This window comes from Scleropages formosus, chromosome 17 (genome assembly GCF_900964775.1).
Source record: "Scleropages formosus chromosome 17, fSclFor1.1, whole genome shotgun sequence".
NCBI lineage: Eukaryota > Metazoa > Chordata > Actinopteri > Osteoglossiformes > Osteoglossidae > Scleropages > Scleropages formosus.
Window position 1 is genome coordinate 10,206,206 of NC_041822.1, and position 19,441 is coordinate 10,225,646.

The following is a 19,441-nucleotide window of genomic DNA, read 5'->3' on the forward strand; positions in this document are numbered from 1 at the left end:
GAAATGTCAGTAGTTTACTGCTTTTTAGTTAAGGTCACATTTTTAGTTTTCAGATTTGATTTTTTTTTAAGCCTACAGGGTCTCCCTTTCAACCATATTCACCTTGTGTCACCCTCCTGAATTCAGTCCTGTCTCCTTTCACCTCCCTCTCACCATGGTAAAGTTCAGGCATCAGCAGTGTTTGTTGCCTAGGGGACATGACACCTGTGGTTTCGGTGTGTTACCCTTGTCTGTGGGCAGGGTTAGTGCTACAAATCTGCATCATCTACAGTGCTACTTGAAAGTATGTGACGCTCATTATTCTTGTATGAAGTGTCACATCTACTCTCTTAGCTGATGCTTTTCTCTAAAGCAATTTACACAGTTAAGCTGCTTTATTTACCCATTTATACAGCTGGATCATTTTTGCTGCAGCTACTTAGGGTAAGTACCTTACTTAAGAGTAAGGCAGCCGAAGTGGGATTCAAACATGCAACCTTTGGGTCCAAAGGTAACGGTGCTAACAATACACTACCAACATTCACCCTGTTAAAGTAGACTTATAAAATCTAAATCATAAATCTTAAGATTAACATTTAAAATTAATAAATGGTTACGATTTACAAATCTGATTCTACGTATCTACTTTAACCAGTACAACTTGGGGTTCACTTATTTTTGCACCTGCACTACTTGTGTTTTTCTACTATACACATGATTTCCTCTAAAACGAACTAACGCTCCTATTATGATAGATGAGATTAGACTGCCTATGAATAAATGAATAATTTTGTGGTAAAACAAAGGCATACAAGGGGTTCATATTCTTTCACACATCATTGTCCATGCTAACCTGTTTTGAATGACCAGAAATCCTGTCTTTCTCTGTTCTACATATTTTGCAGTTGCTCTGACATATTTCGTTTCTGGCATTTTCAACATGTGATGCTCAGTTATTCAGGTATTACAGTCGATAACCATACGTAGTGTCTTGAGCTTACAGTGTGTTTGGAACTCTCATGTTCTTCATAATCAGAAAAAAGGACTGAGCCAAAGTTTTATTAAACATAAAAGAGCGCTTCCCACGTCCACAAAACGAAAATCACACAAAGCATTATGAACTGTACAGGTGGTAGTAAAAGTGGGACATCTTCCAACTGATCCTGAATCAATACACCTTTACAGTTATCATAAATACTTTATATCTGGATAATAAATTCACTCTGAGGTAGAATTGGGAATCCTGTGAAACATTAGCCTTTGTTCTATTATGAAGCAAATCATCTGTGGTCGTCATCCGTTCATCCTGAAAATAAGTAAATATTGGAGCAAAATAAAGCATACATTTTATTATTTGCACACATGGAAATGACTAAGAAATAGAGCAGTTATTAAAAAGTATTAATGTTTATGGTTTTAACTTTTTTGAAGTAACCTGATTTACATTTTTATTTATATTTTCAGCAAAATCTGTATCTCTTCTTTTAGAGTTATATAACACAGTATACAACATAGTTTTGCTGTGATTCTAATACTATACAATCACCTATAAAATAAGCTGCAGTTTGTAGCACCTAAGATTGAATGTTTTCATACAGTTACTTAATAGGCTAAGACTGCCACAAGCACTGTTATAACAAAAGTAGATGTTCTAAATTATGTGTGCCTTGTATAATTGTTATGGTGTTTTTTGCAGTGGATATTCACACAGCATTATCAGACAAATTTCTTTTTCTTTATCCAGTTAATTACAATTAAATATCAGGGCGTTTTGTGATTTTTAGATGAAGGGAATGAAGAATTAAGGGTTAACATTGTAATTAACTTCTGCTATGATACTTTGATATCTTGCCTGATAATTATTTATAAAATTATACATACATGCATAAAGGTTAACAGCACCAAGAAATCCATGTAGTCCTGTAGCCATAAAAAGATGGACCAACCAAGAAATGTAGATTGTGAAAAATTCCTGGGGGATAGAAGCTTACTTTACACTCTAATGGTAAAGCCAGTGCAGAAGCAGGTTTATGGAAGAAATGAAATAAGAATCATAATTCCTCTAGAGTGCTGGCTTTTCACATTAGTCATATTAAAAAAAAACACTGGGCACTACCAATTGTAGTTTAAAAAACATATTTTGGAGCAGCTTTTCAGTATTTCTATATATTTGTGGTATTGTACAAGTTTAATAAATTAAGTTACTATTGATCCCTGCAGTTCAGTTCTCTGAGATCAATACTTTCAGCCATTTCACTGCATCAGTCAATCAGAATGTATTAATCATACCTCATTAACAAAAACACCATAAAACCCATTAATAGGCCATACAGGATTAAACGCATTATTCTGAGTGAAAAATACAAACACCTATTGTCTCTTTTCCATTACAATCAATAAGATGATTAAAAGTCAGCAACTGTCCACTGCTGAGAAATCCAGTTCTTTTAAGCCTCCATCATGCAAGATCACAGAAGAAAATTCCCCTGAGATAATTTGCCAGTGTCATAGCAGGGAAATATCTTTTAAAAATACTATTAAAACAGTTAACACTAATTTACACTAATCATTGTCCTCCCCACTATGTAATACTGTTATCCCAAACTATTTCAAAACTAATTAATCATGATTTTGGGAAATTAGTTCCAAGAAACTTCTGAAGTTGGATCTAAGAGGAAGAAAAAGCCTGATTTCTCTTGCACTTTTAAGCTGTCGAGTATATTTGGGTTTTCTTTAATCTGGTTTTTATTAAGTTCCCATTACGTCCTTTTTACAGCTGGCTTCCACTTTTCCCACATCCAGAGGTATTCAGTTCCAGTCATTCTGTGTGATGATATCTCAAATTCCAAGGATCTAATGCTTGATCCTTTTAGGATGACTTTATCTCAGCTAATATTTTTCACAATGTTCCAGAACTAGAATTTGTCTCTCTCCTGACATTCACATAAATATTTTAAAACATGAACTGTACATGAGAGGAGGGGTGAGTCTCCAAGGCTTAGTGATTGATCTGGCTCCACTGGGCTCTAACTTGAGTCCCCAGAGGGTGGAGTAGCTGGGTCTGAGTTGGTCTCGTCCTGCTCATCTGAGGGAAGGAAGACTCGCTGCTCATCCATGCGTTTGGCCTGGACCCTCTGAATGAGGCTGAAGAAGTCCTCATCTGGAACTGTGGGAGCCCTGGGACCAGGATCAGGTGGGGAACATCGCTGATCATCAATCCTGGAAGACTTTAGAAAGAGAGAGGAAGGAATGGACAAATGAAGTGGGAAATGTCTGCGCAGTATATTAGACAGTATACTAGACAGAATGAATTAACATCTACAAGAAACACCATCTACTGTCTTCCTCCAAGAAAGTATAATGGAAACTTCGAACTTGCACTGTACTCATACAGGTCTTTTCTTACAGTATCAATTCCATTGTAACATACATGATCTAAAGGGAGACTGATCCAAAGCCGAACAACCACAACCTATCTGCAGCACTTAAACTGCACTGTACTGTTCTAGTACCTCAAGGTACGCTGTCTTCATCACCAATTGAAAAAAAAATTTACTGTCATAGCATGGGTCACTCCATACTGCAGGCAATAGGGCTCAAGATATACATCGTTAAAACAAGAAGTTACAGAAGATCATTTGTCATTAGCCAAAAAGTGGCTAAAAATAGTTGGCTGATCCCCATACAATTAAATGTGATCTGAAAGCTGGGTCATTTGACCAAAGGAGCTCTCCTTTTTTCTGGCCATACCTGGCATTTGATCAGCATGTTGAAGAAGTCATCACTGGGTTCCTGGGGATCTGCTTCCCCACGCAGGTGGCCCAGGTTGTTTTGTGTTATCCTCAGACCAGGCAAGTTTCCCACACTGGCCCTCTGGTCGTCCAGCCTCCGACTCTGGGAGCTGGCAATCAGGTCGAAGAATTCCTCAGTCTGCGGCGAGGAGATGAGGGAGCAGGGATCTGCGCACAGCAATCAAAAGTCATCAAGTCGTTAGTTAAATAGCCGTGGAGTACTCCAGCTCATGTACTGTATGCCTGAGCTCCTCAGATGCTCTCATTGTCTGACCTAAAATTCTTCAGAAGTCCATTTTATCTAAATTGTTAAATATTGAAAGCTATGTATGCTTTGCTGATAAAGTCCTCAACGAAGAAAATGAGTTGAAAATATGAAACATATTCGGGACTGTCTGACCCGTCATGTCGCCACCTTGGGACAAGGGAGCCGTGGCGGCCTGTCTCTTCTCCCACTTCTGCTGCTCATTGAGGTTGCAGCGCTGGTCATCCATGCGGCTGCTCTGGAACTTGCTGAGGAGGTCAAAGAAGCAGTCCTCATCTGAGGGGTCCCGGCCTATCTTCTGAAACGCAACAACATGATCGATTCATGAATTACGGGAATGCATACTGCTGATGTTCTCCCACCATTTCATCACTGCTTGTCTTACTTGGGATGATGGTATTTATCATATTTTTCCAGGTCAGGAATGATTTACAAACCAACTGTGGGTAGAGTTTACGTTTAAAGAAGCTTTGTCCCTCCTTGGCTGAAATCCATACGTAGTGTCACCTTGAAAAAATAAATGTAGTATATTACAAGATCCTGTGTTCACCTTGATCTCAAATTTGGGTCAGTCAGTCCAGAAGTAGAAATCTGGGCCACTGCAGCTTGCCTGAAGCCATTGTCATTGTGTGACATTGAAAAGAGAATAGTTATACCACCCAAGGGTGTTCATATCTAACACATCTAGGCCACACATTAATCTCTTTACCTGAAACCACGATCTGAATTGCACTACTTACACTAGATATTTCTACAGAAATGCAGTAGTTTTTAGATAATGTGAAATGTTCTTTTACTAAGCTCAGTGCAGCTAATGAAACTGTTTCACAACGTTTCCTATTAAAAAAAAAAAATCATTGCAACATCGTGAAACACTTTGCGTTTTTTATAATTTTTTTGTACCGATTTATTTAAAGACAATCACATAAATATATATCTCAGCAATCCTAAACAAATGTTCATATGTTTTTTTTTTGGATATGTAAACACTGCATGCAATATGCATTTTTCAAAAAGAGCCATAGCGAGAGATCTGTGTAGCACATAAAAAAGGAACACCATTGGCTAGAAGGAAGGACGGTTAAGGACAAGGACAAGTAACATGAAGGCAGCTACACTAATTCTCACTCCCTGCGACTGCTGCTAGTGCCCTTGAACAAAGGGCTTACTCTGAATTGCTCCAGAAAAGCATTCACGTTAATTTTTAAGTTTATAAATATAAACTTGTGGCAGAATATTGTGAAACCTCGTGATGGTGACAAACTGCACTGCAGGCTTCACAGAAAGAGAAAGAGAACAGCAAACATGCCTTGTGCACATTATCAGGGTAGATCGTCTGTTGGTATGCTTTATTCTTAGCGTATGTGCATTTTTGAAAGTTGTAACATCCTTGAAACAAGAAATTATTTTCCTCCTCTGCAAAACAATGACAATTACACAACCTGTTCAGGGAGTATTATTCATGTGACTATCTGGCTGGGTTCCAAAAACAAGACAGAATTTACAGCGCTTCTGTCAAAACTTGTCTATGCACGTTTGGCCAGTATGTGCACAGTGGTTTAAAAGTTTTAATTACAGTCAGAAAGTTGCAGGCTTTTGCTCCATGACTTTGAGCTTGGTGCCCTTCTAACCAGCTGGCCTAAAGAACAAGTTATGTAAAAGAGCAATTTCGGTTTATTATTTTTCCTTTTAGGCACAGTAAAGAATGGAGAATCCATAATATCTCACACACACAGCTTGTCCCAAGTAGGGTCGCAACAAACCGGAGCCTAACCCAGCAACACAGGGTGCAAGGCTGGAGGGGGAGGGGACACACCCAGGACGGGACAAACCCAGGATGGGGGGACCAGTCCATCACAAGGTACCCCGAGCAGGACTCGAACCCCAGACCCGCCAGAGAGCAGGCACAGGTCAAGGCCGCTGTGCCACTGTGCCCCTGTGCCCCCCTAGAATCCATAATATTTCATTGGTAATTATAAAAAGAGAAAGTATATCCCTGAGTTATGTCTTTATCCTTAAGTTTTGTTGTTTAGATTCTGTTACAACATTGTTCTTGACTTCCAAAACATTCAATAAAACCCAGTTTTGCTTATTACTCCAGGAAGTCTGAACATTTTAAAATGGAGGACACCTTTTATAGAGTGATAATTTGCAATTTTACTGTTTTTTTTTTTCTGATGAATCCAAAGATGTTCTTGAATTGGAACATACCATTACCAGTGCAGTCTGTTTACAATATTTTACTTGATTCGTTTCTGTCTTAGTCCCAAATAATGTCTGGCCAGATTATATTGATTTACAAAGCAATTCAATTATAATAAAGGCAGACTAATCCAGAGAATTAATATGCAGTCCCAGAGGCTTCAAATAGCAGAGATTCCTCTGACTGGTTCCAGCCCTCTGACATACAGTATGACAAATAGCCACTGGGTACCTGAGATGACTGTGGGTTGTAGGATACCACATTCTCTGCTTGTGATCCTTTCCGGTATGTATACGGAGGTCTTGTAAACGGACTCTGGGATTGTAGGAGACAAAAAATAGAGCCACAACAACTGGAGCGAAAAAGATGCCAGTTTATATTTTAAGCGCCTGGTGTGAGTGTACACAGAAGCATCTTACAGATCATAATTTTGTATGTTCTACAAAATATCAGTATGACAGACACATAGTAAAATGAGAAAAGGTGTTCTTGCATTGATGCAGCAAAAATGATTAGAGAAAGGATATCATTAATATTTCTGACAAAATTGCTGAAAGGTCCTTTAGTAATTGATGAGGAAACTCTGTCCAGGAAATACTGAAAAGAAACAGAGTCATCAAAGTAGCTAACTTGGAAAATTTGGTTCCTGCCAAATTTATTCAATGCAGACAGTAACTTGTACAATGGAACATGATCAAAAGCTTGAAGGGAGTAATATTTACTATCATAAGACTGTGTATTTAACAGCCTCTCAGCCTGCGTATCAGAATGACATCGAATTGCTGTGGAGCTTAAACTCCCACTGAGATTCAGCAAGAAATATCACTGTGCATGCTCCTGAATTACCAGTTTAACAAAACAAATGTGTTTAACATGATGAAGGTTACAAGCATCCAGTGCAACCAGGATCAAGGGTAATAGATCAGCTAAGAAGGACTGGGGCTCGACAGCATATAAGTGGAATATTTCCGTTATAAAGCTTCTTGACACTTTTATTCTTGCAGAGGAACACATTCTGACCATGTAGTTCCATGCCATGTGTCTAATAATACAATCTCTCTCGTTCTGTCTCTGCGGATCAAACTAATATCCACTTTTCAGTTGTTTAGTACGAATGATATGTATACGTTAATAAACTATATATTTTAAATTTGGAAATCTAAATATCCCATGTATAGGAGCTTTTCTCAGTATTCTAAGAGCTTTTCTCCCCATTGACAGTAGATACAAGGTGTAAATGATTTAATCTTTAGCAAATGTGCCCATATGAAGCCCAGAAATTCTTTCCAAATCCCTATTCTTAGGCACGAAGTACAAGCAGTCCCGGAGAAGCAGTCAATAACAGGTCCTTTCAGTGTTTGCAATAGCACTGGAGCTGCGTTCACAGGATTTATAATGTTATTAGATTGCTTTTGTTGCAGCGGACTTGAATGCATGTTCATTTATGTCTGCAAATTTCGAAGGCTCAAAGTATTGCATAACCTTGTTATACGCTCTTTAATTTCACAGATAAACCAAGAATGATTAGAATTATAATTGTGGTGCACCTGAAATGCCAAATACAATGTATTCAACCAGGTGGAGATAATAGAGCAAGGGGTTAATGGCCCACAGTAATTTCATTAGGCTATGATGTAAGCGTATTGTCTGTCACTGATGTAAAGCCCAGTTATTACTTATTGATTACCTTTGTGTAGAATGTAGGTGTACATGTTTAAAATGGTTTTCTTATACCAGTTCCTGATTTAAACTTTTGTAAATGACATACGTTTACAAATAATTAAGAATCTGATCCTGCATGTCATTTTATGATTTTTCCCAGACGTTAGCCAGGCATCATTAGAAGATAATAAATAAAATAAAAAAAAAAAGATTAGAAAAATGACAAGCTGACTTCTGACAGGTCAGCCATGCACTTCATTAACTCTGTGGTATTTTAGGATACCAGTGACTAACTGAATATGAAGCATGTCAATATCAAATTAATTAGAGCCGACTGCACAAGATGTAAGATGCTGATCAACTGCTTCCATTAAAGTCTGAAGGGTGTGATAAGTCAAAAATACCGAGAGGAAATGATGAGACTATAGATATGACATGACTATTGACTGGAAGCAATATCGGGAACATCAGGCACGCACCAGACCTTAATCTGTTGCTAAAAATAGCTCAAAACAATTCAGAAGGTGTCTGCACAAGAGTATTCAACTGCAACTGATTCATGGCACAATTAGGCTGAGGATTTTCACTTTTAAAGACAAGTGAAGAGAGCATTGCATGAAGCCTAATTTGTTACACATCCACAGACATTATAACACTAATATTTTTTTGCTCTTTTCTTCTTTTTTCTCTACTACCAATAGTCTCATTGTCTCACCTCCACCCTGAAACATGACCCATCGACCAGATGTCCCAACAGATATTAATACAGGAAGTGTGAGAAATCAATGCCAGGCTAATGACTGCCACTCTTCTTCTTGACATGCTGTCCCACCCAGGCATCGCTAGTGACAGATAACATTTAGGTTTAAAGGAATCGCATACTAAGTCTGTCCCCTGAGCGTCATTCATCACTTTTTTCTTCTTGTCTGCAGTAATTATTATTTTTCTTGCCTAGTGTATTATTTGAGACCATTTTTTGCAACCTATGGAGTTTCTAGAGAGTTGCAAAGTTCCCCCAAACAGTTGCAGCAATTAAAAATAGGTCAGAAGCAATAATCAAATTAGAACTGACATAATGAGCACATGCACTGAATGACTTGTGCAGCAAAACCCCATAAAGAACCTGCATAACCTTAAACACATCAACATTTTCAAGTCTGAGAGATATTGATAAAATATTTCCCAGTTAAACTACTTCTCATTCTTAATAACTTCAGCCCGCCGACACTCGTCTTAAAAGATGAACAGAAACTGCACAATTTCCTGTTAAAAGAAAACTGACCGGAACAGGGCTTCGATGCTGCCGGCAATCCCTGTATTCCTGTTCCTCCTTCTCCCTATTCACCTTTTTCCAAGCCGGTGCCAAGGTCCCCACTGTGGGAAAACGTCTCATTACAGAGTGAGCAATTTGTCCACCAAGATCCCATTTTTGAACCAACCAAGGGGGGGGAGAGACAGAGAGAGAGAGAGACAGAGAGAGAGAGAGAGAGAGAGGGGGGTGGGGGGGAGTGGTGGTCTGGATGTCACAGAAGTGAAAGCACAACCACTAAGCTCCCAGATAAAGAAATTCAGAGAGCAAAATAAAAGCAGTGGCATTGTAACCACACCCTGCGCCCCAGTCTCACAGAGTGTCTCCTACCCCCCCAAATCCAATGCCAACTTTCTCCTCCGTCTTTTGTTCTCCTTCAGTCTGCTGCTTCACTTTTCCCTCCCTTACTCTGACAACAGCAACATCCTAATCCCATCAGTTTTGTTCCACGCAGAGAGACAGAAAGAGCGATGACAAAGAGGGGGAGGGCAATGAGGGAATGGGGGAGGCAGGGGGTAGGGCAAAGTTGCATCCCCCGGCTTACATCATGGTCTCTATAGAAACCAGACGTCAGCCTCCAAACCTTGCTCCTGGAGCCTTGTGTGGTGAGCGTTTGCTCATGACCTGCGGACAAACACACACACACGCATGCATACCGTGACATTCTTGCATCACTGCATCTCGTTACACCCCTAGCTCAGCCCAGCCCATCCCACCCCACTACCCTGCGTTGCCTTGTGCTTCACTTGTTTGCTGTCCTTATGAGAGGAGCCTGGTTCATTGCAAGCATGAAAGCCCAGATTTTAAGGCATCCCACCAGATTTTGAACTGTGGGGGAAGCTGATGCATGGGGCTATTCCCATCTGTTGGCTGCAGCACCTTTACACCCCAATCCTAGAGGAGGCCTGGAATGAGGAGGGTGTCTGGAAAAAGAGTAGCGATGAATTTATCATTGTTTCCATCTATTAATTTTTTTTGCTAATATTGAGGGATATTTCACAAACTGGTCCCATAACTTTAATTTGCAAACCAAATTATGCAGTTTAAATTCAATGCATATTTATCTTTATATTATTATCTTCCATGAATTCACTGGTTAATATTCCTCAGCTGATATTCAAAAATGCGGTGCAACCATGAACCATTTTACACCTTTGAATCATATGTTTTAGCACTCATAAAACAGATAAAGAGGCCAGAGGAACAGCTGAAAGCATATCCTCATGGTGTTTCCTTATGATTTACTTAAACCATAAAGCCTGAAAGAAGCCTCTAAAAGCAGATTGCCTTTCACACCATATTAACAGTGTCAGCATATTCTCCATCGCTTCTGTCAGCATTTAAAAAAAAATATGTGTTATTATTATAAAGCCGGGAGGATCCTTTATTATGTCACCATCTGACCAGATCCAAAAGAGATCTTTATTCAGAGGTAAGAGATATAAGAGAAATATATATGCCATTGTCGGCTATTGTTCTATTGTCATCTGGACAAAGGGTCCATGAGATACCAAAACAATAGTGTCACAGCAGTAGGGGGAGCTGCTCTACCATATTAACCACTTGTGCAGTCCAAATAAAAAAGCACAGAATTGTACGCAATAGCATTGGTTCATTCGCTTGGGCGACAGAGTTTGATTGCATATGTTTAGTACTTTCATGCATAAGCTCTGCTCTGTCCAATTGTTTTCTGAGTATGGTTCCAGCATAACTCGGTAACATTCACATTACATTAAGTAGGACTACATCCATGCGACAGCTCTGAAGGCACATACTACTGAGATGGAACACAACTAGTTCTCAAATAAGCTCACAACAATAAAACTGCTTTTACACAGATAGCTGCAAAACTTAAACTAAGTCACATCCTCCTCAACTAAATAAGCATTTTCCCTGCAACTGACACTTAAAGGACACTCTTCTCTACACTGACACCATTGAGGGTATTCAAACTGTTTAGTACATAGAAAAATGTTCAATCTACCTATTCACACCAATGCATAACAAACTTAAAAAAGTCAGCTGCATTAATGTTACCATACTAAAAGGCTGAGAGGAACTGGTATCCTATAATTTCAGATTTTGGGGGATGAAGCAGAACATATGTAGTTTAGATGAACTACCAACTGCTGTAGTCCTTTACCATTTTTGCATTTATCCCCTGCAGTCTAATTATTACTCTTCTACATTTCTGAGTGTCTATCATTGTAACCCTTTTATTGAGCCACCTCTTAGTTTTCTTCACAAATTACCCAAACCACAACAATCTCCATGGCATTTCCAAGAATCTCTGTAACGGACATAATGGGCAATGGAGATCCAGCTTGCTGAAGACAAATTAAACAGGCTGGACAAAGACAAGGCTGAGTTACCTTTTCTGAAGTATATTTCCACAAATCCACATTCCCCGTGCTGCTTCTCTTGTTGAACTTTGGTCTAGCCCCTGCAGGACAGAAGAGCAGAAGTTGCTTAAGAAAGAATTCACAGTTGTAGATTGCTGTAAAATTACTAAATAATTCAGATGATTTCTGAGATCAAAATCCATGTGAGAGAGATAAATATATTGCGCATAGATCTTGATTTTACAACTGACAGCTTCAAGGACATAGTCTCATGACATAGGTGCATATCACAGAGCGCTCGCTGGTAAAGAAGGTATGTGGGGTGAAGGAGCATTTGAAAAATGATGTCCTTCTACAGCGGATGTGGTTATTTGCCTTCATATTCTTCTAGACCAGTGCACATATTAACATAAGTGTTACATTAAATATAGAAAGTACATCGTCATAAACTGTTTTGACATTTCTGAGACTAGCCATTTGGGTTGAAGTCTAAGAGAAATTTTCCACAAACATGAAAACTGAGATCACAGTATGGTTTTGCATGACTGCAGTGAAGTGTCAGAGTAATGGCAGTAATGGCAGATATGTAGAGAGAAGATATGAGAGGTGCAAGATATTCACAGCATGATCAGTGTGTTTTGAGGAACTGGTTAAGAGTTCAGTGGCACTATTTAACCAACTTGGCATGTTCTTTGGAAGTGGCACATGCTTGACCTCCCCCCATCAGGGTTCACATTTAAAGTCACAATTTCACATTACAGAGACATCATTGGCATTGTTGACATTGAAGGAGACATCGTGCGGGACAGGATGTAAGAATTATGAACAACTGGGCACTGGGGGACAAAATTCCAGAACGTTCCAGTGTGACATAGAAATGGGGTGGCACGGTAACACACTTGTCACACAGGAGCTGGATGGTGCGAGAGGATGTGGGTTTCATCCCTGCTCAGTCTGTGTGGACTTTGAATGTTCGCCCCTTGTTTGAGTGGGGTTCCATGGGTAGCCTGGATTTCTCCCACAGCCCAAAGACATGCTTTGAAATGGACTGGTGACCGTAAAATTGCTCATTGTGTGTGTAAGCCTATACGTGAGAGAGTGTGTTTCACTGGTGTGTAGATAAGTGACTCATTGTGTATAGTAATATCTAGGATTGTAAGTCATCATGGGTGAAAAGGTGTGGGCTAAGTCCAAGTACATAGTGCTCACTGGAAGTCGCTTTGGGGCAAACTGACTGCTAAATGAATAAATGCAACGTTTGTGTGTGACACACTCAGTCTTATACACTGCAATCAAAAATCCAGGGACTGTATAATGTATAAATAAAATATGAACCGTATCAGTCACACAAAGCATAAAAAAACTGAATACCCTCTACAAACATGATGTAATTTTCCATTTTCAGTCATTCTTACAGATGTTAAATGTATAACCTTCCCATTATGCTGTCTGTTTATAGTAATCTTACACCATGGCCCTGTAATGGCAGTGCTAGACATCCTTTTTTCTAATACAATTTATTTTATCAATATCTCAGTGTAACACACAAACATGTGTAGAAATATTCTATCCTTCTGTGATACAGAATGTGAGAAATAAATGGTCAGTACTATTCATTTCTTCATTATGTTCCACAATATCTGCAAGGTCTCGTCGCTGGAATTTTATACCTGCCTATATATATATTTTTTAAATAAACCTTGGCTGACGTTTCAGAAGATTTTATAATATGAATATTTTGAATGTTCTGCCAAAGTTTGACTAGGTTTATATTTTATAATTTTTTTGAGTTGTTAAAAAGGTAAAAAAAGGGAATGACAGTAACTATACATTGTCTGACAAAACTAATGATCTGTGGAAGTAAGTGCAAGGAGAACTACACTCAGTTGATGTCATTTTGCTTCCTCTTGTCACCTGCACCTGTACCTTGCTGGCTTGCACTTCACAGTACTGGGTAGCAATAGGTGGGAGAGACATGAAGTGCAATAAAAAATTAACACTAGGGTCAGACTCATAGAGCAGAAACAAAATATAGCAAAAAAAACTCAACTGAAGTTATTGCAGAACTTCCATCTGGTGCTGTCAGCAAATTGTGTACTTCAGTAGACTATTCCCACTGAAGTTCAAGACAGATGCTAAGCCTTTTCACACATTCTAGATGAGTTCATGTTGTGTCACCCTTTCCCCTTAGGACACATTGGAGCCTTGCGAGGACTGATATAAAATCTTATTCCTTTTCTGACTAGCTGGTAATGCCACTGAATTTTAATATACTATTCCATACTGTCTGGAGTGTAGACTGTATGATAAAAGTTTTATTATAGAAAATGAAAATGAAAAATACAGTCCTGGTTCTATAGTGTACTAGTTATCATGTCTGCTTGACATGCAGAAGGTCTTGGGTTTTAGCCCCAGTGGAAGCAGTTGGTTCAGGGATTGCTGGTAGTGTAGTGGTTTGTGTTACTGTCTTTAGAGTTAAGGGTTGTAGGTTCAGTCCCTACCTCTAGATGTACTACATTTGAGTGAGGTACTTACACTGAACTGTTCTCCTGAAATTACCCAGTTGTATAAAGGGGTAAATGCCTACAAGCTTGTAATTGTAAGATGCTTTGGAGAAAAGCATCAACTAAATGTTACATATATACAGTACTATGCAAAGTTCTTAGATGTTTCACAGAAATGTTTGTTTTAGATGGGTTATTTAATGTCTTCTGCATTAGTGTCAATGGGAAAGAGCACACACACGCAGTCTGAAACCGCTTGTCCCAAGCGAGGTCGTGGCAAACTGGAGCCTAACCCAGCAACACAGGGCGAAAGGCTGGAGGGGGAGGGGCTGCACCCAGGAAGGGACGCCAGTCCATCACGAGGCATCCTAAGCAGGACTCGAACCCCAGACCCACCAGAGAACGGGACCCCACAGGACGACAGGTCTCCTTCACTCATCCCCAAACCCGGCCAAGACCGCTGTAAACCCGCTGTGACCCTGCTCGGGACAAGCGGTTGTTAACGATGGAAGGTTACTAAGCTTTGTAGGAAGTTTATTAATTGAGAGCATTATTTTTGGAAGCATTCTCGCTTCACGGCTTTTTTTCCCCAAGCAAGCGCCTAAAACTTTCGCACAGTACTGTATACAACGACTTAAACGATTAAGAGACCACCAGCTAAAAAGAATTGAGTCAACTTGAACTTTCACCCACCCTTCCCACCATTCCTGCTGCAAAAGGATTAACAAAGGATTGAATACAAATAAAGTGAAAAAAAACAGACAATAAGAGGTTTATGCTTGTATCCCCTTCCAAATGTCACCCTAAGGCAATGAAGTACTTAGCTGGAAGTTAGGCCATAGAAATTTTTCAAAAATATGTTGCAAAAGCACAGGGGTGCGGTGGCGCGGTGGCGCGGTGGCGCAGTGGGTTGGACCACAGTCCTGCTCTCCGGTGGGTCTGGGGTTCAAGTCCCGCTTGGGGTGCCTTGTGACGGACTGGCGTCCCGTCCTGGGTGTGTCCCCTCCCCCTCCGGCCTTACGCCCTGTGTTGCTGGGTAGGCTCCGGTTCCCCGTGACCCCGTATGGGACAAGAGGTTCTGAAAGTGTGTGTGTGTTGCGAAAGCTAATTAATTTGGAAACATCTGTGCAAAGTAGTTTAACTTGATCCCTTTAAAGTAAAGCGCTGCCAGCAATTCAAATTCTCCCGTCACCACACACATGCACAAACATATTCTCTGTCACTTGCAATAACAACTGTTTGCACACTGAGAAAGCCTAAGAGGAGCTGACACATGACTGCCTAGCAAAAGACCCTTGACATTTACAGTCTTTTAATTTCTTGAACCGCATCACTTCACAGTAACCCATTTGATAAATACACAGCCTCAAGTTACTATTACACAACAGAGGCATTAGAGTTTTTTTTTTCGCTGTGGAATGTAACTTACAGCACCACTACTTTTTATGGCAATTATAAAGTGAACGTTTACTACAACTTTTCCTTTTTTTATATATACTGCACGTGCATGCACACATTTAAATTTCAATATCCCATTTCATCTCAGCAACAGCCTACAATTCACAGAACTATTTCTCTACTAAAACCGAAACATTATCACTCTTCACTCACTCTATACTGTATGAGTTCCTCCAACTTACTCTATTGTCTTCTTACTGCAGGCATAGCACACTCATCTTTCAATATTCGGTGTCCTGACATCTGGTCTGAGATTACTTATTGTTAATCAGTCTGGATTTTAACGTATCCGGTGTGGTACTGTAAACTGAGACCACATTGAAAACGAAGGTGTGTGTGAAAGACTGTTAAATGTACTGCATTATGGGACTCAAGTACCTGCTCTCTCAGTTGCAGTTTGGCCCTCTACGGTCTTACTTGCATTCTCATGTATCTGTACCTTGTTCACACCATTGTGCTTTACTTTTCTAGTAATTCATTTAAGTATGACATATAGTCTTCCTAAAGCCAGTGCACTCACAATATTATGGTAAGTTTACTTCACTGAATCTTTTTCTATTATTTTTTTCAAATTATTTTTCAAAAATGCAAAAATTTTCAAGTTTTCAAAAGTTTTAACGTTTTCCAGGACCGAACGGCAAAAAAGTAAAACATGTACAAAGTATAGATACGTGAAAAGCCGAGTGTATAAACTTGTTATTCATTCTGTTTTAATGTGTTACACTACTATTTCTTTGTAATATTAAGCATCATCATTTGATATGATTTTTGGATGGGTTCAGAATGAACTGGAATTTTTCCAAATAAGAAATAATGGAATTTCATCATATGTTTTTTTATAATATGTGGTCCATTTTCAGGAACAAATTATGACCAGAAGGATGTTTCTCTATAACCAGTGCCTGAAGGAATTTTATCAACTGTATGCCAGTGTTTTTATCTTCTGAGCCAATGTCACAATGTCACACAGTTCTGTCAGCCCTTATTAATGAACAGATATCTTCAACAGACATGGAAAATTATTTAAAATACCTATTACAGCAATGACTGACATTTCTTATGAAAGAATTCAAGTGACAGTACTTATTATCATAATATTCTTTGCGAATGTTATGATAATGATTTGGTAAAAAGGCATTTCTGGTACAAAGCTGATAATAAGGCTAAGAAAGAGTTCTCAGACAGCTTGAAGGTCTGCGTTTTTCACTCCAGACAAGACATAACAACATGAAAGTATAAAATGCACATGTCACAGAAAGTAGATTTCAAGGAGGTTGTTCTGATTTTGTCTAGAGACCATCTGTAACATTTAACATTTATTAAACTGGGGATGGTTTCAAATTATTGGCTTCAAGTTGGCTTTTTAGTGTCTTTAGTATTTTCTGCCTTGTAATTATAATACAGAGAGTGATGTTTTTTACTCTGCTTTCACCCTGCACTGTTAAAAGGAGGATAACACAAATTTTTTACAATCCGTTTACTGTAGTATTTAGGTACATAAGTTCTGTTAAAATATTGTGAGATGATAAAATATTTGAGTTAAACTGCTTTGAGAATGGATGTAAGATTTCTGAAGGGGTGCGGTGGCACGTTGGACCACAGTCCTGCTCTCCAGTGGGTCTGGGGTTCGTGTCCCGCTTGGGGTGCCTTGCGACGGACTGGCGTCCCGTCCTGGGTGTGTCCCCTCCCCCTCCGGCCTTACGCCCTGTGTTACCGGGTAGGCTCCGGTTCCCCGCGACCCCGTATGGGACAAGCAGTTCTGACAGTGTGTGTGTGTGTGTGTGTGTAAGATTTCCACCATGGAATACACACACACACACACATTTTCAGAACCGCTTGTCCCTCACGGGGTCACGGGAAACCGGAGCCTACCCGGCAACACAGGGCGTAAGGCCGGAGGGGGAAGGGGACACACCCAGGACGGGACGCCAGTCCGTCGCAAGGCACCCCAAGCAGGACTCGAACCCCAGACCCACCGGAGAGCAGGACTGCGGTCCAACCCACTGCGCCACCGCACCCCCCTCCACCATGGAATATAATTTTGTTAAATTTTTAATACATTTTGCAAAAATTGTAGTTTAAACAAGTTCCTGCCAGTATCTACCAAAAAATAACATTTTTGGGAAGGAATAATATGCATATTGTAATAACATATCAGTACAAAATTTGCAGTGATATAACTACATCTTCCATACAAGTGGTCATATATCATTGTGTTCAGCTGAATAATTCCTCACCACGAAGTCCAGGACTAAGGCAAAACACGGTCTCTGATCTTTAGTCACACATGAGACACAAATAAAAATGACAGTAAGATATGCACTATACAAAATAAGAACCAAGATGAAGCAGCAAAGGACCTTAAATTGTACTTGAGGTTGAAGATGTAATTTAAAATTACCATAGTGGGAGTTCCAAGATTAAGGAAAACTGCAGTTATTGTCTGGGAAGGATGGAAGAGGCAATAGCAGATTGTTTTTCCTAACTAGAGGTTTATGATGGGTTAGTCCAGTCACACAGGGACAGCATAGACTCTCAGTGCATCCTCTGCCATGTTCATGTTCAAATGATCAAATGCCCACAGTACTGATGTGATCTTATTGAGACAGGAAACACCCTGCTATGTATTTAGAAAATTCTTCTCTGGAAAGTGGTTGTAAGGTATAAGTACTGCAGTCAGCTGGGGTTGGGACAGTTGGCAAACTAGTATCACTTTATTTCGATCCTATACCCTGCAATCACTTGTTATAGAACGCAAACAGACCCCAGAGTTAATTTGCCAGGAAACTGTTACTATAGCAACAGATGATGTTCACCAAGGGTCTTCTACTAATATATAGTCAAGATGTTTCAGTCCGGCAAGCTCCCGTATTTACCAACATCAACATTATTCAAATACTGCACACAACTTGTGGCTCTTAAACCAGAACAAATGTTTAAAAAAGGCCAAGTTTGTTCTATTTTTCGATTTGCAATTAAACTTCCTTTTGTATTATTTTGGGTAACTAATCAAACAAATTTCAACTTCATAGGATTGAATTTCTTATAAAATGAATTTATTCTATCAGCAACAGTAACTGAACATGACTTTTTGTCATGACAAATTTCACTAACAACTCCTAGAATGTGCAGTGTCCAAATAAAAAAATTTCCATTTATATAATATGGCTTCTCACAGCAATAGCACTAATTATAGCCAAGCTAGCCCTGTTCAGATATCCCTACCTTGCGCTTCAAACTCAGACCCACAGGATGACAGGTCTCCTTCAGTCATCCCCAGAGCTGCCATCAGCTGTTCCACATTCATCCGAGCTGTCAGCTCCCCATTGCGGTCCCCAATCTGCAGGGAAATCCCAGTATAAGGCATCGCAATAAAAATGTACTGTGGATGTGGTGTCATCCACAATTGTAACAAAAAAAATAAAGCCTGGAAATTGCACGCTTCCTTTTTTCCTGTTTTATTATAGGATATCACAGTCCCTTTGAGAAAAAAACATCTTCAGTAAAGAGATATATTATCATACAAAAATAACCTTACAATATCATATCTTCTACCTTACAATAGCAAGCCTTACACTGAATAATACTCTAATATCTATTTCAGAAGAGCTGTTCACTGGGTCTCTACATGGAACAAATATGTGGATACACTGAGAGCAAAAAGCAGGCTGTGTTATAAAGTCAGTCCTAGATGAGAAAGCGATCGTTCCGGCTGTTGGAGTGAGATCCCGTGCCCAACAGCAGAATGTCATGATGAGACCAGTTTACAAGCTGCATGCCATAGATGACCCTGTTCAGAAACAGAGTGAAGACCAGGCAGAAACTGCCCTTGGGTGTGAGTTCATGAGAAGCTGGCCACGTGGTATCCTGAACGGGGTAAGGGTGGAGAGCAGGCCAAGTCCTGATGGACAGCACCACGCAGTCTTTC

At 39.7% G+C, this 19,441-nt stretch overlaps 1 protein-coding gene across 3 annotated transcripts in view; it reads right to left on the reverse strand.

Moving 5' to 3' along the window:
* Positions 1-2,256: 2,256 nt before the first annotated feature.
* Positions 2,257-19,441, reverse strand: part of LOC108938607 (G-protein-signaling modulator 1-like) — a 32,243-nt gene continuing 15,058 nt past the window's right edge. Inside the window, exons 9-14 of one of the 3 annotated variants that reach the window (XM_018759323.2) lie at positions 18,739-18,853; positions 11,582-11,652; positions 6,470-6,553; positions 4,186-4,333; positions 3,730-3,938; positions 2,257-3,206 (exon numbers count right to left, since the gene is read on the reverse strand). In XM_018759323.2, coding sequence (XP_018614839.1) covers positions 3,006-3,206; positions 3,730-3,938; positions 4,186-4,333; positions 6,470-6,553; positions 11,582-11,652; positions 18,739-18,853 — 828 coding nt within the window. In that variant the 3' untranslated portion in view covers positions 2,257-3,005. Of the gene's footprint in view, positions 3,207-3,729; positions 3,939-4,170; positions 4,334-6,469; positions 6,554-11,581; positions 11,653-18,738; positions 18,854-19,441 lie in introns of all 3 variants that reach the window. The other 2 variants (XM_018759322.2, XM_018759324.2) reach the window with 2 other exon arrangements.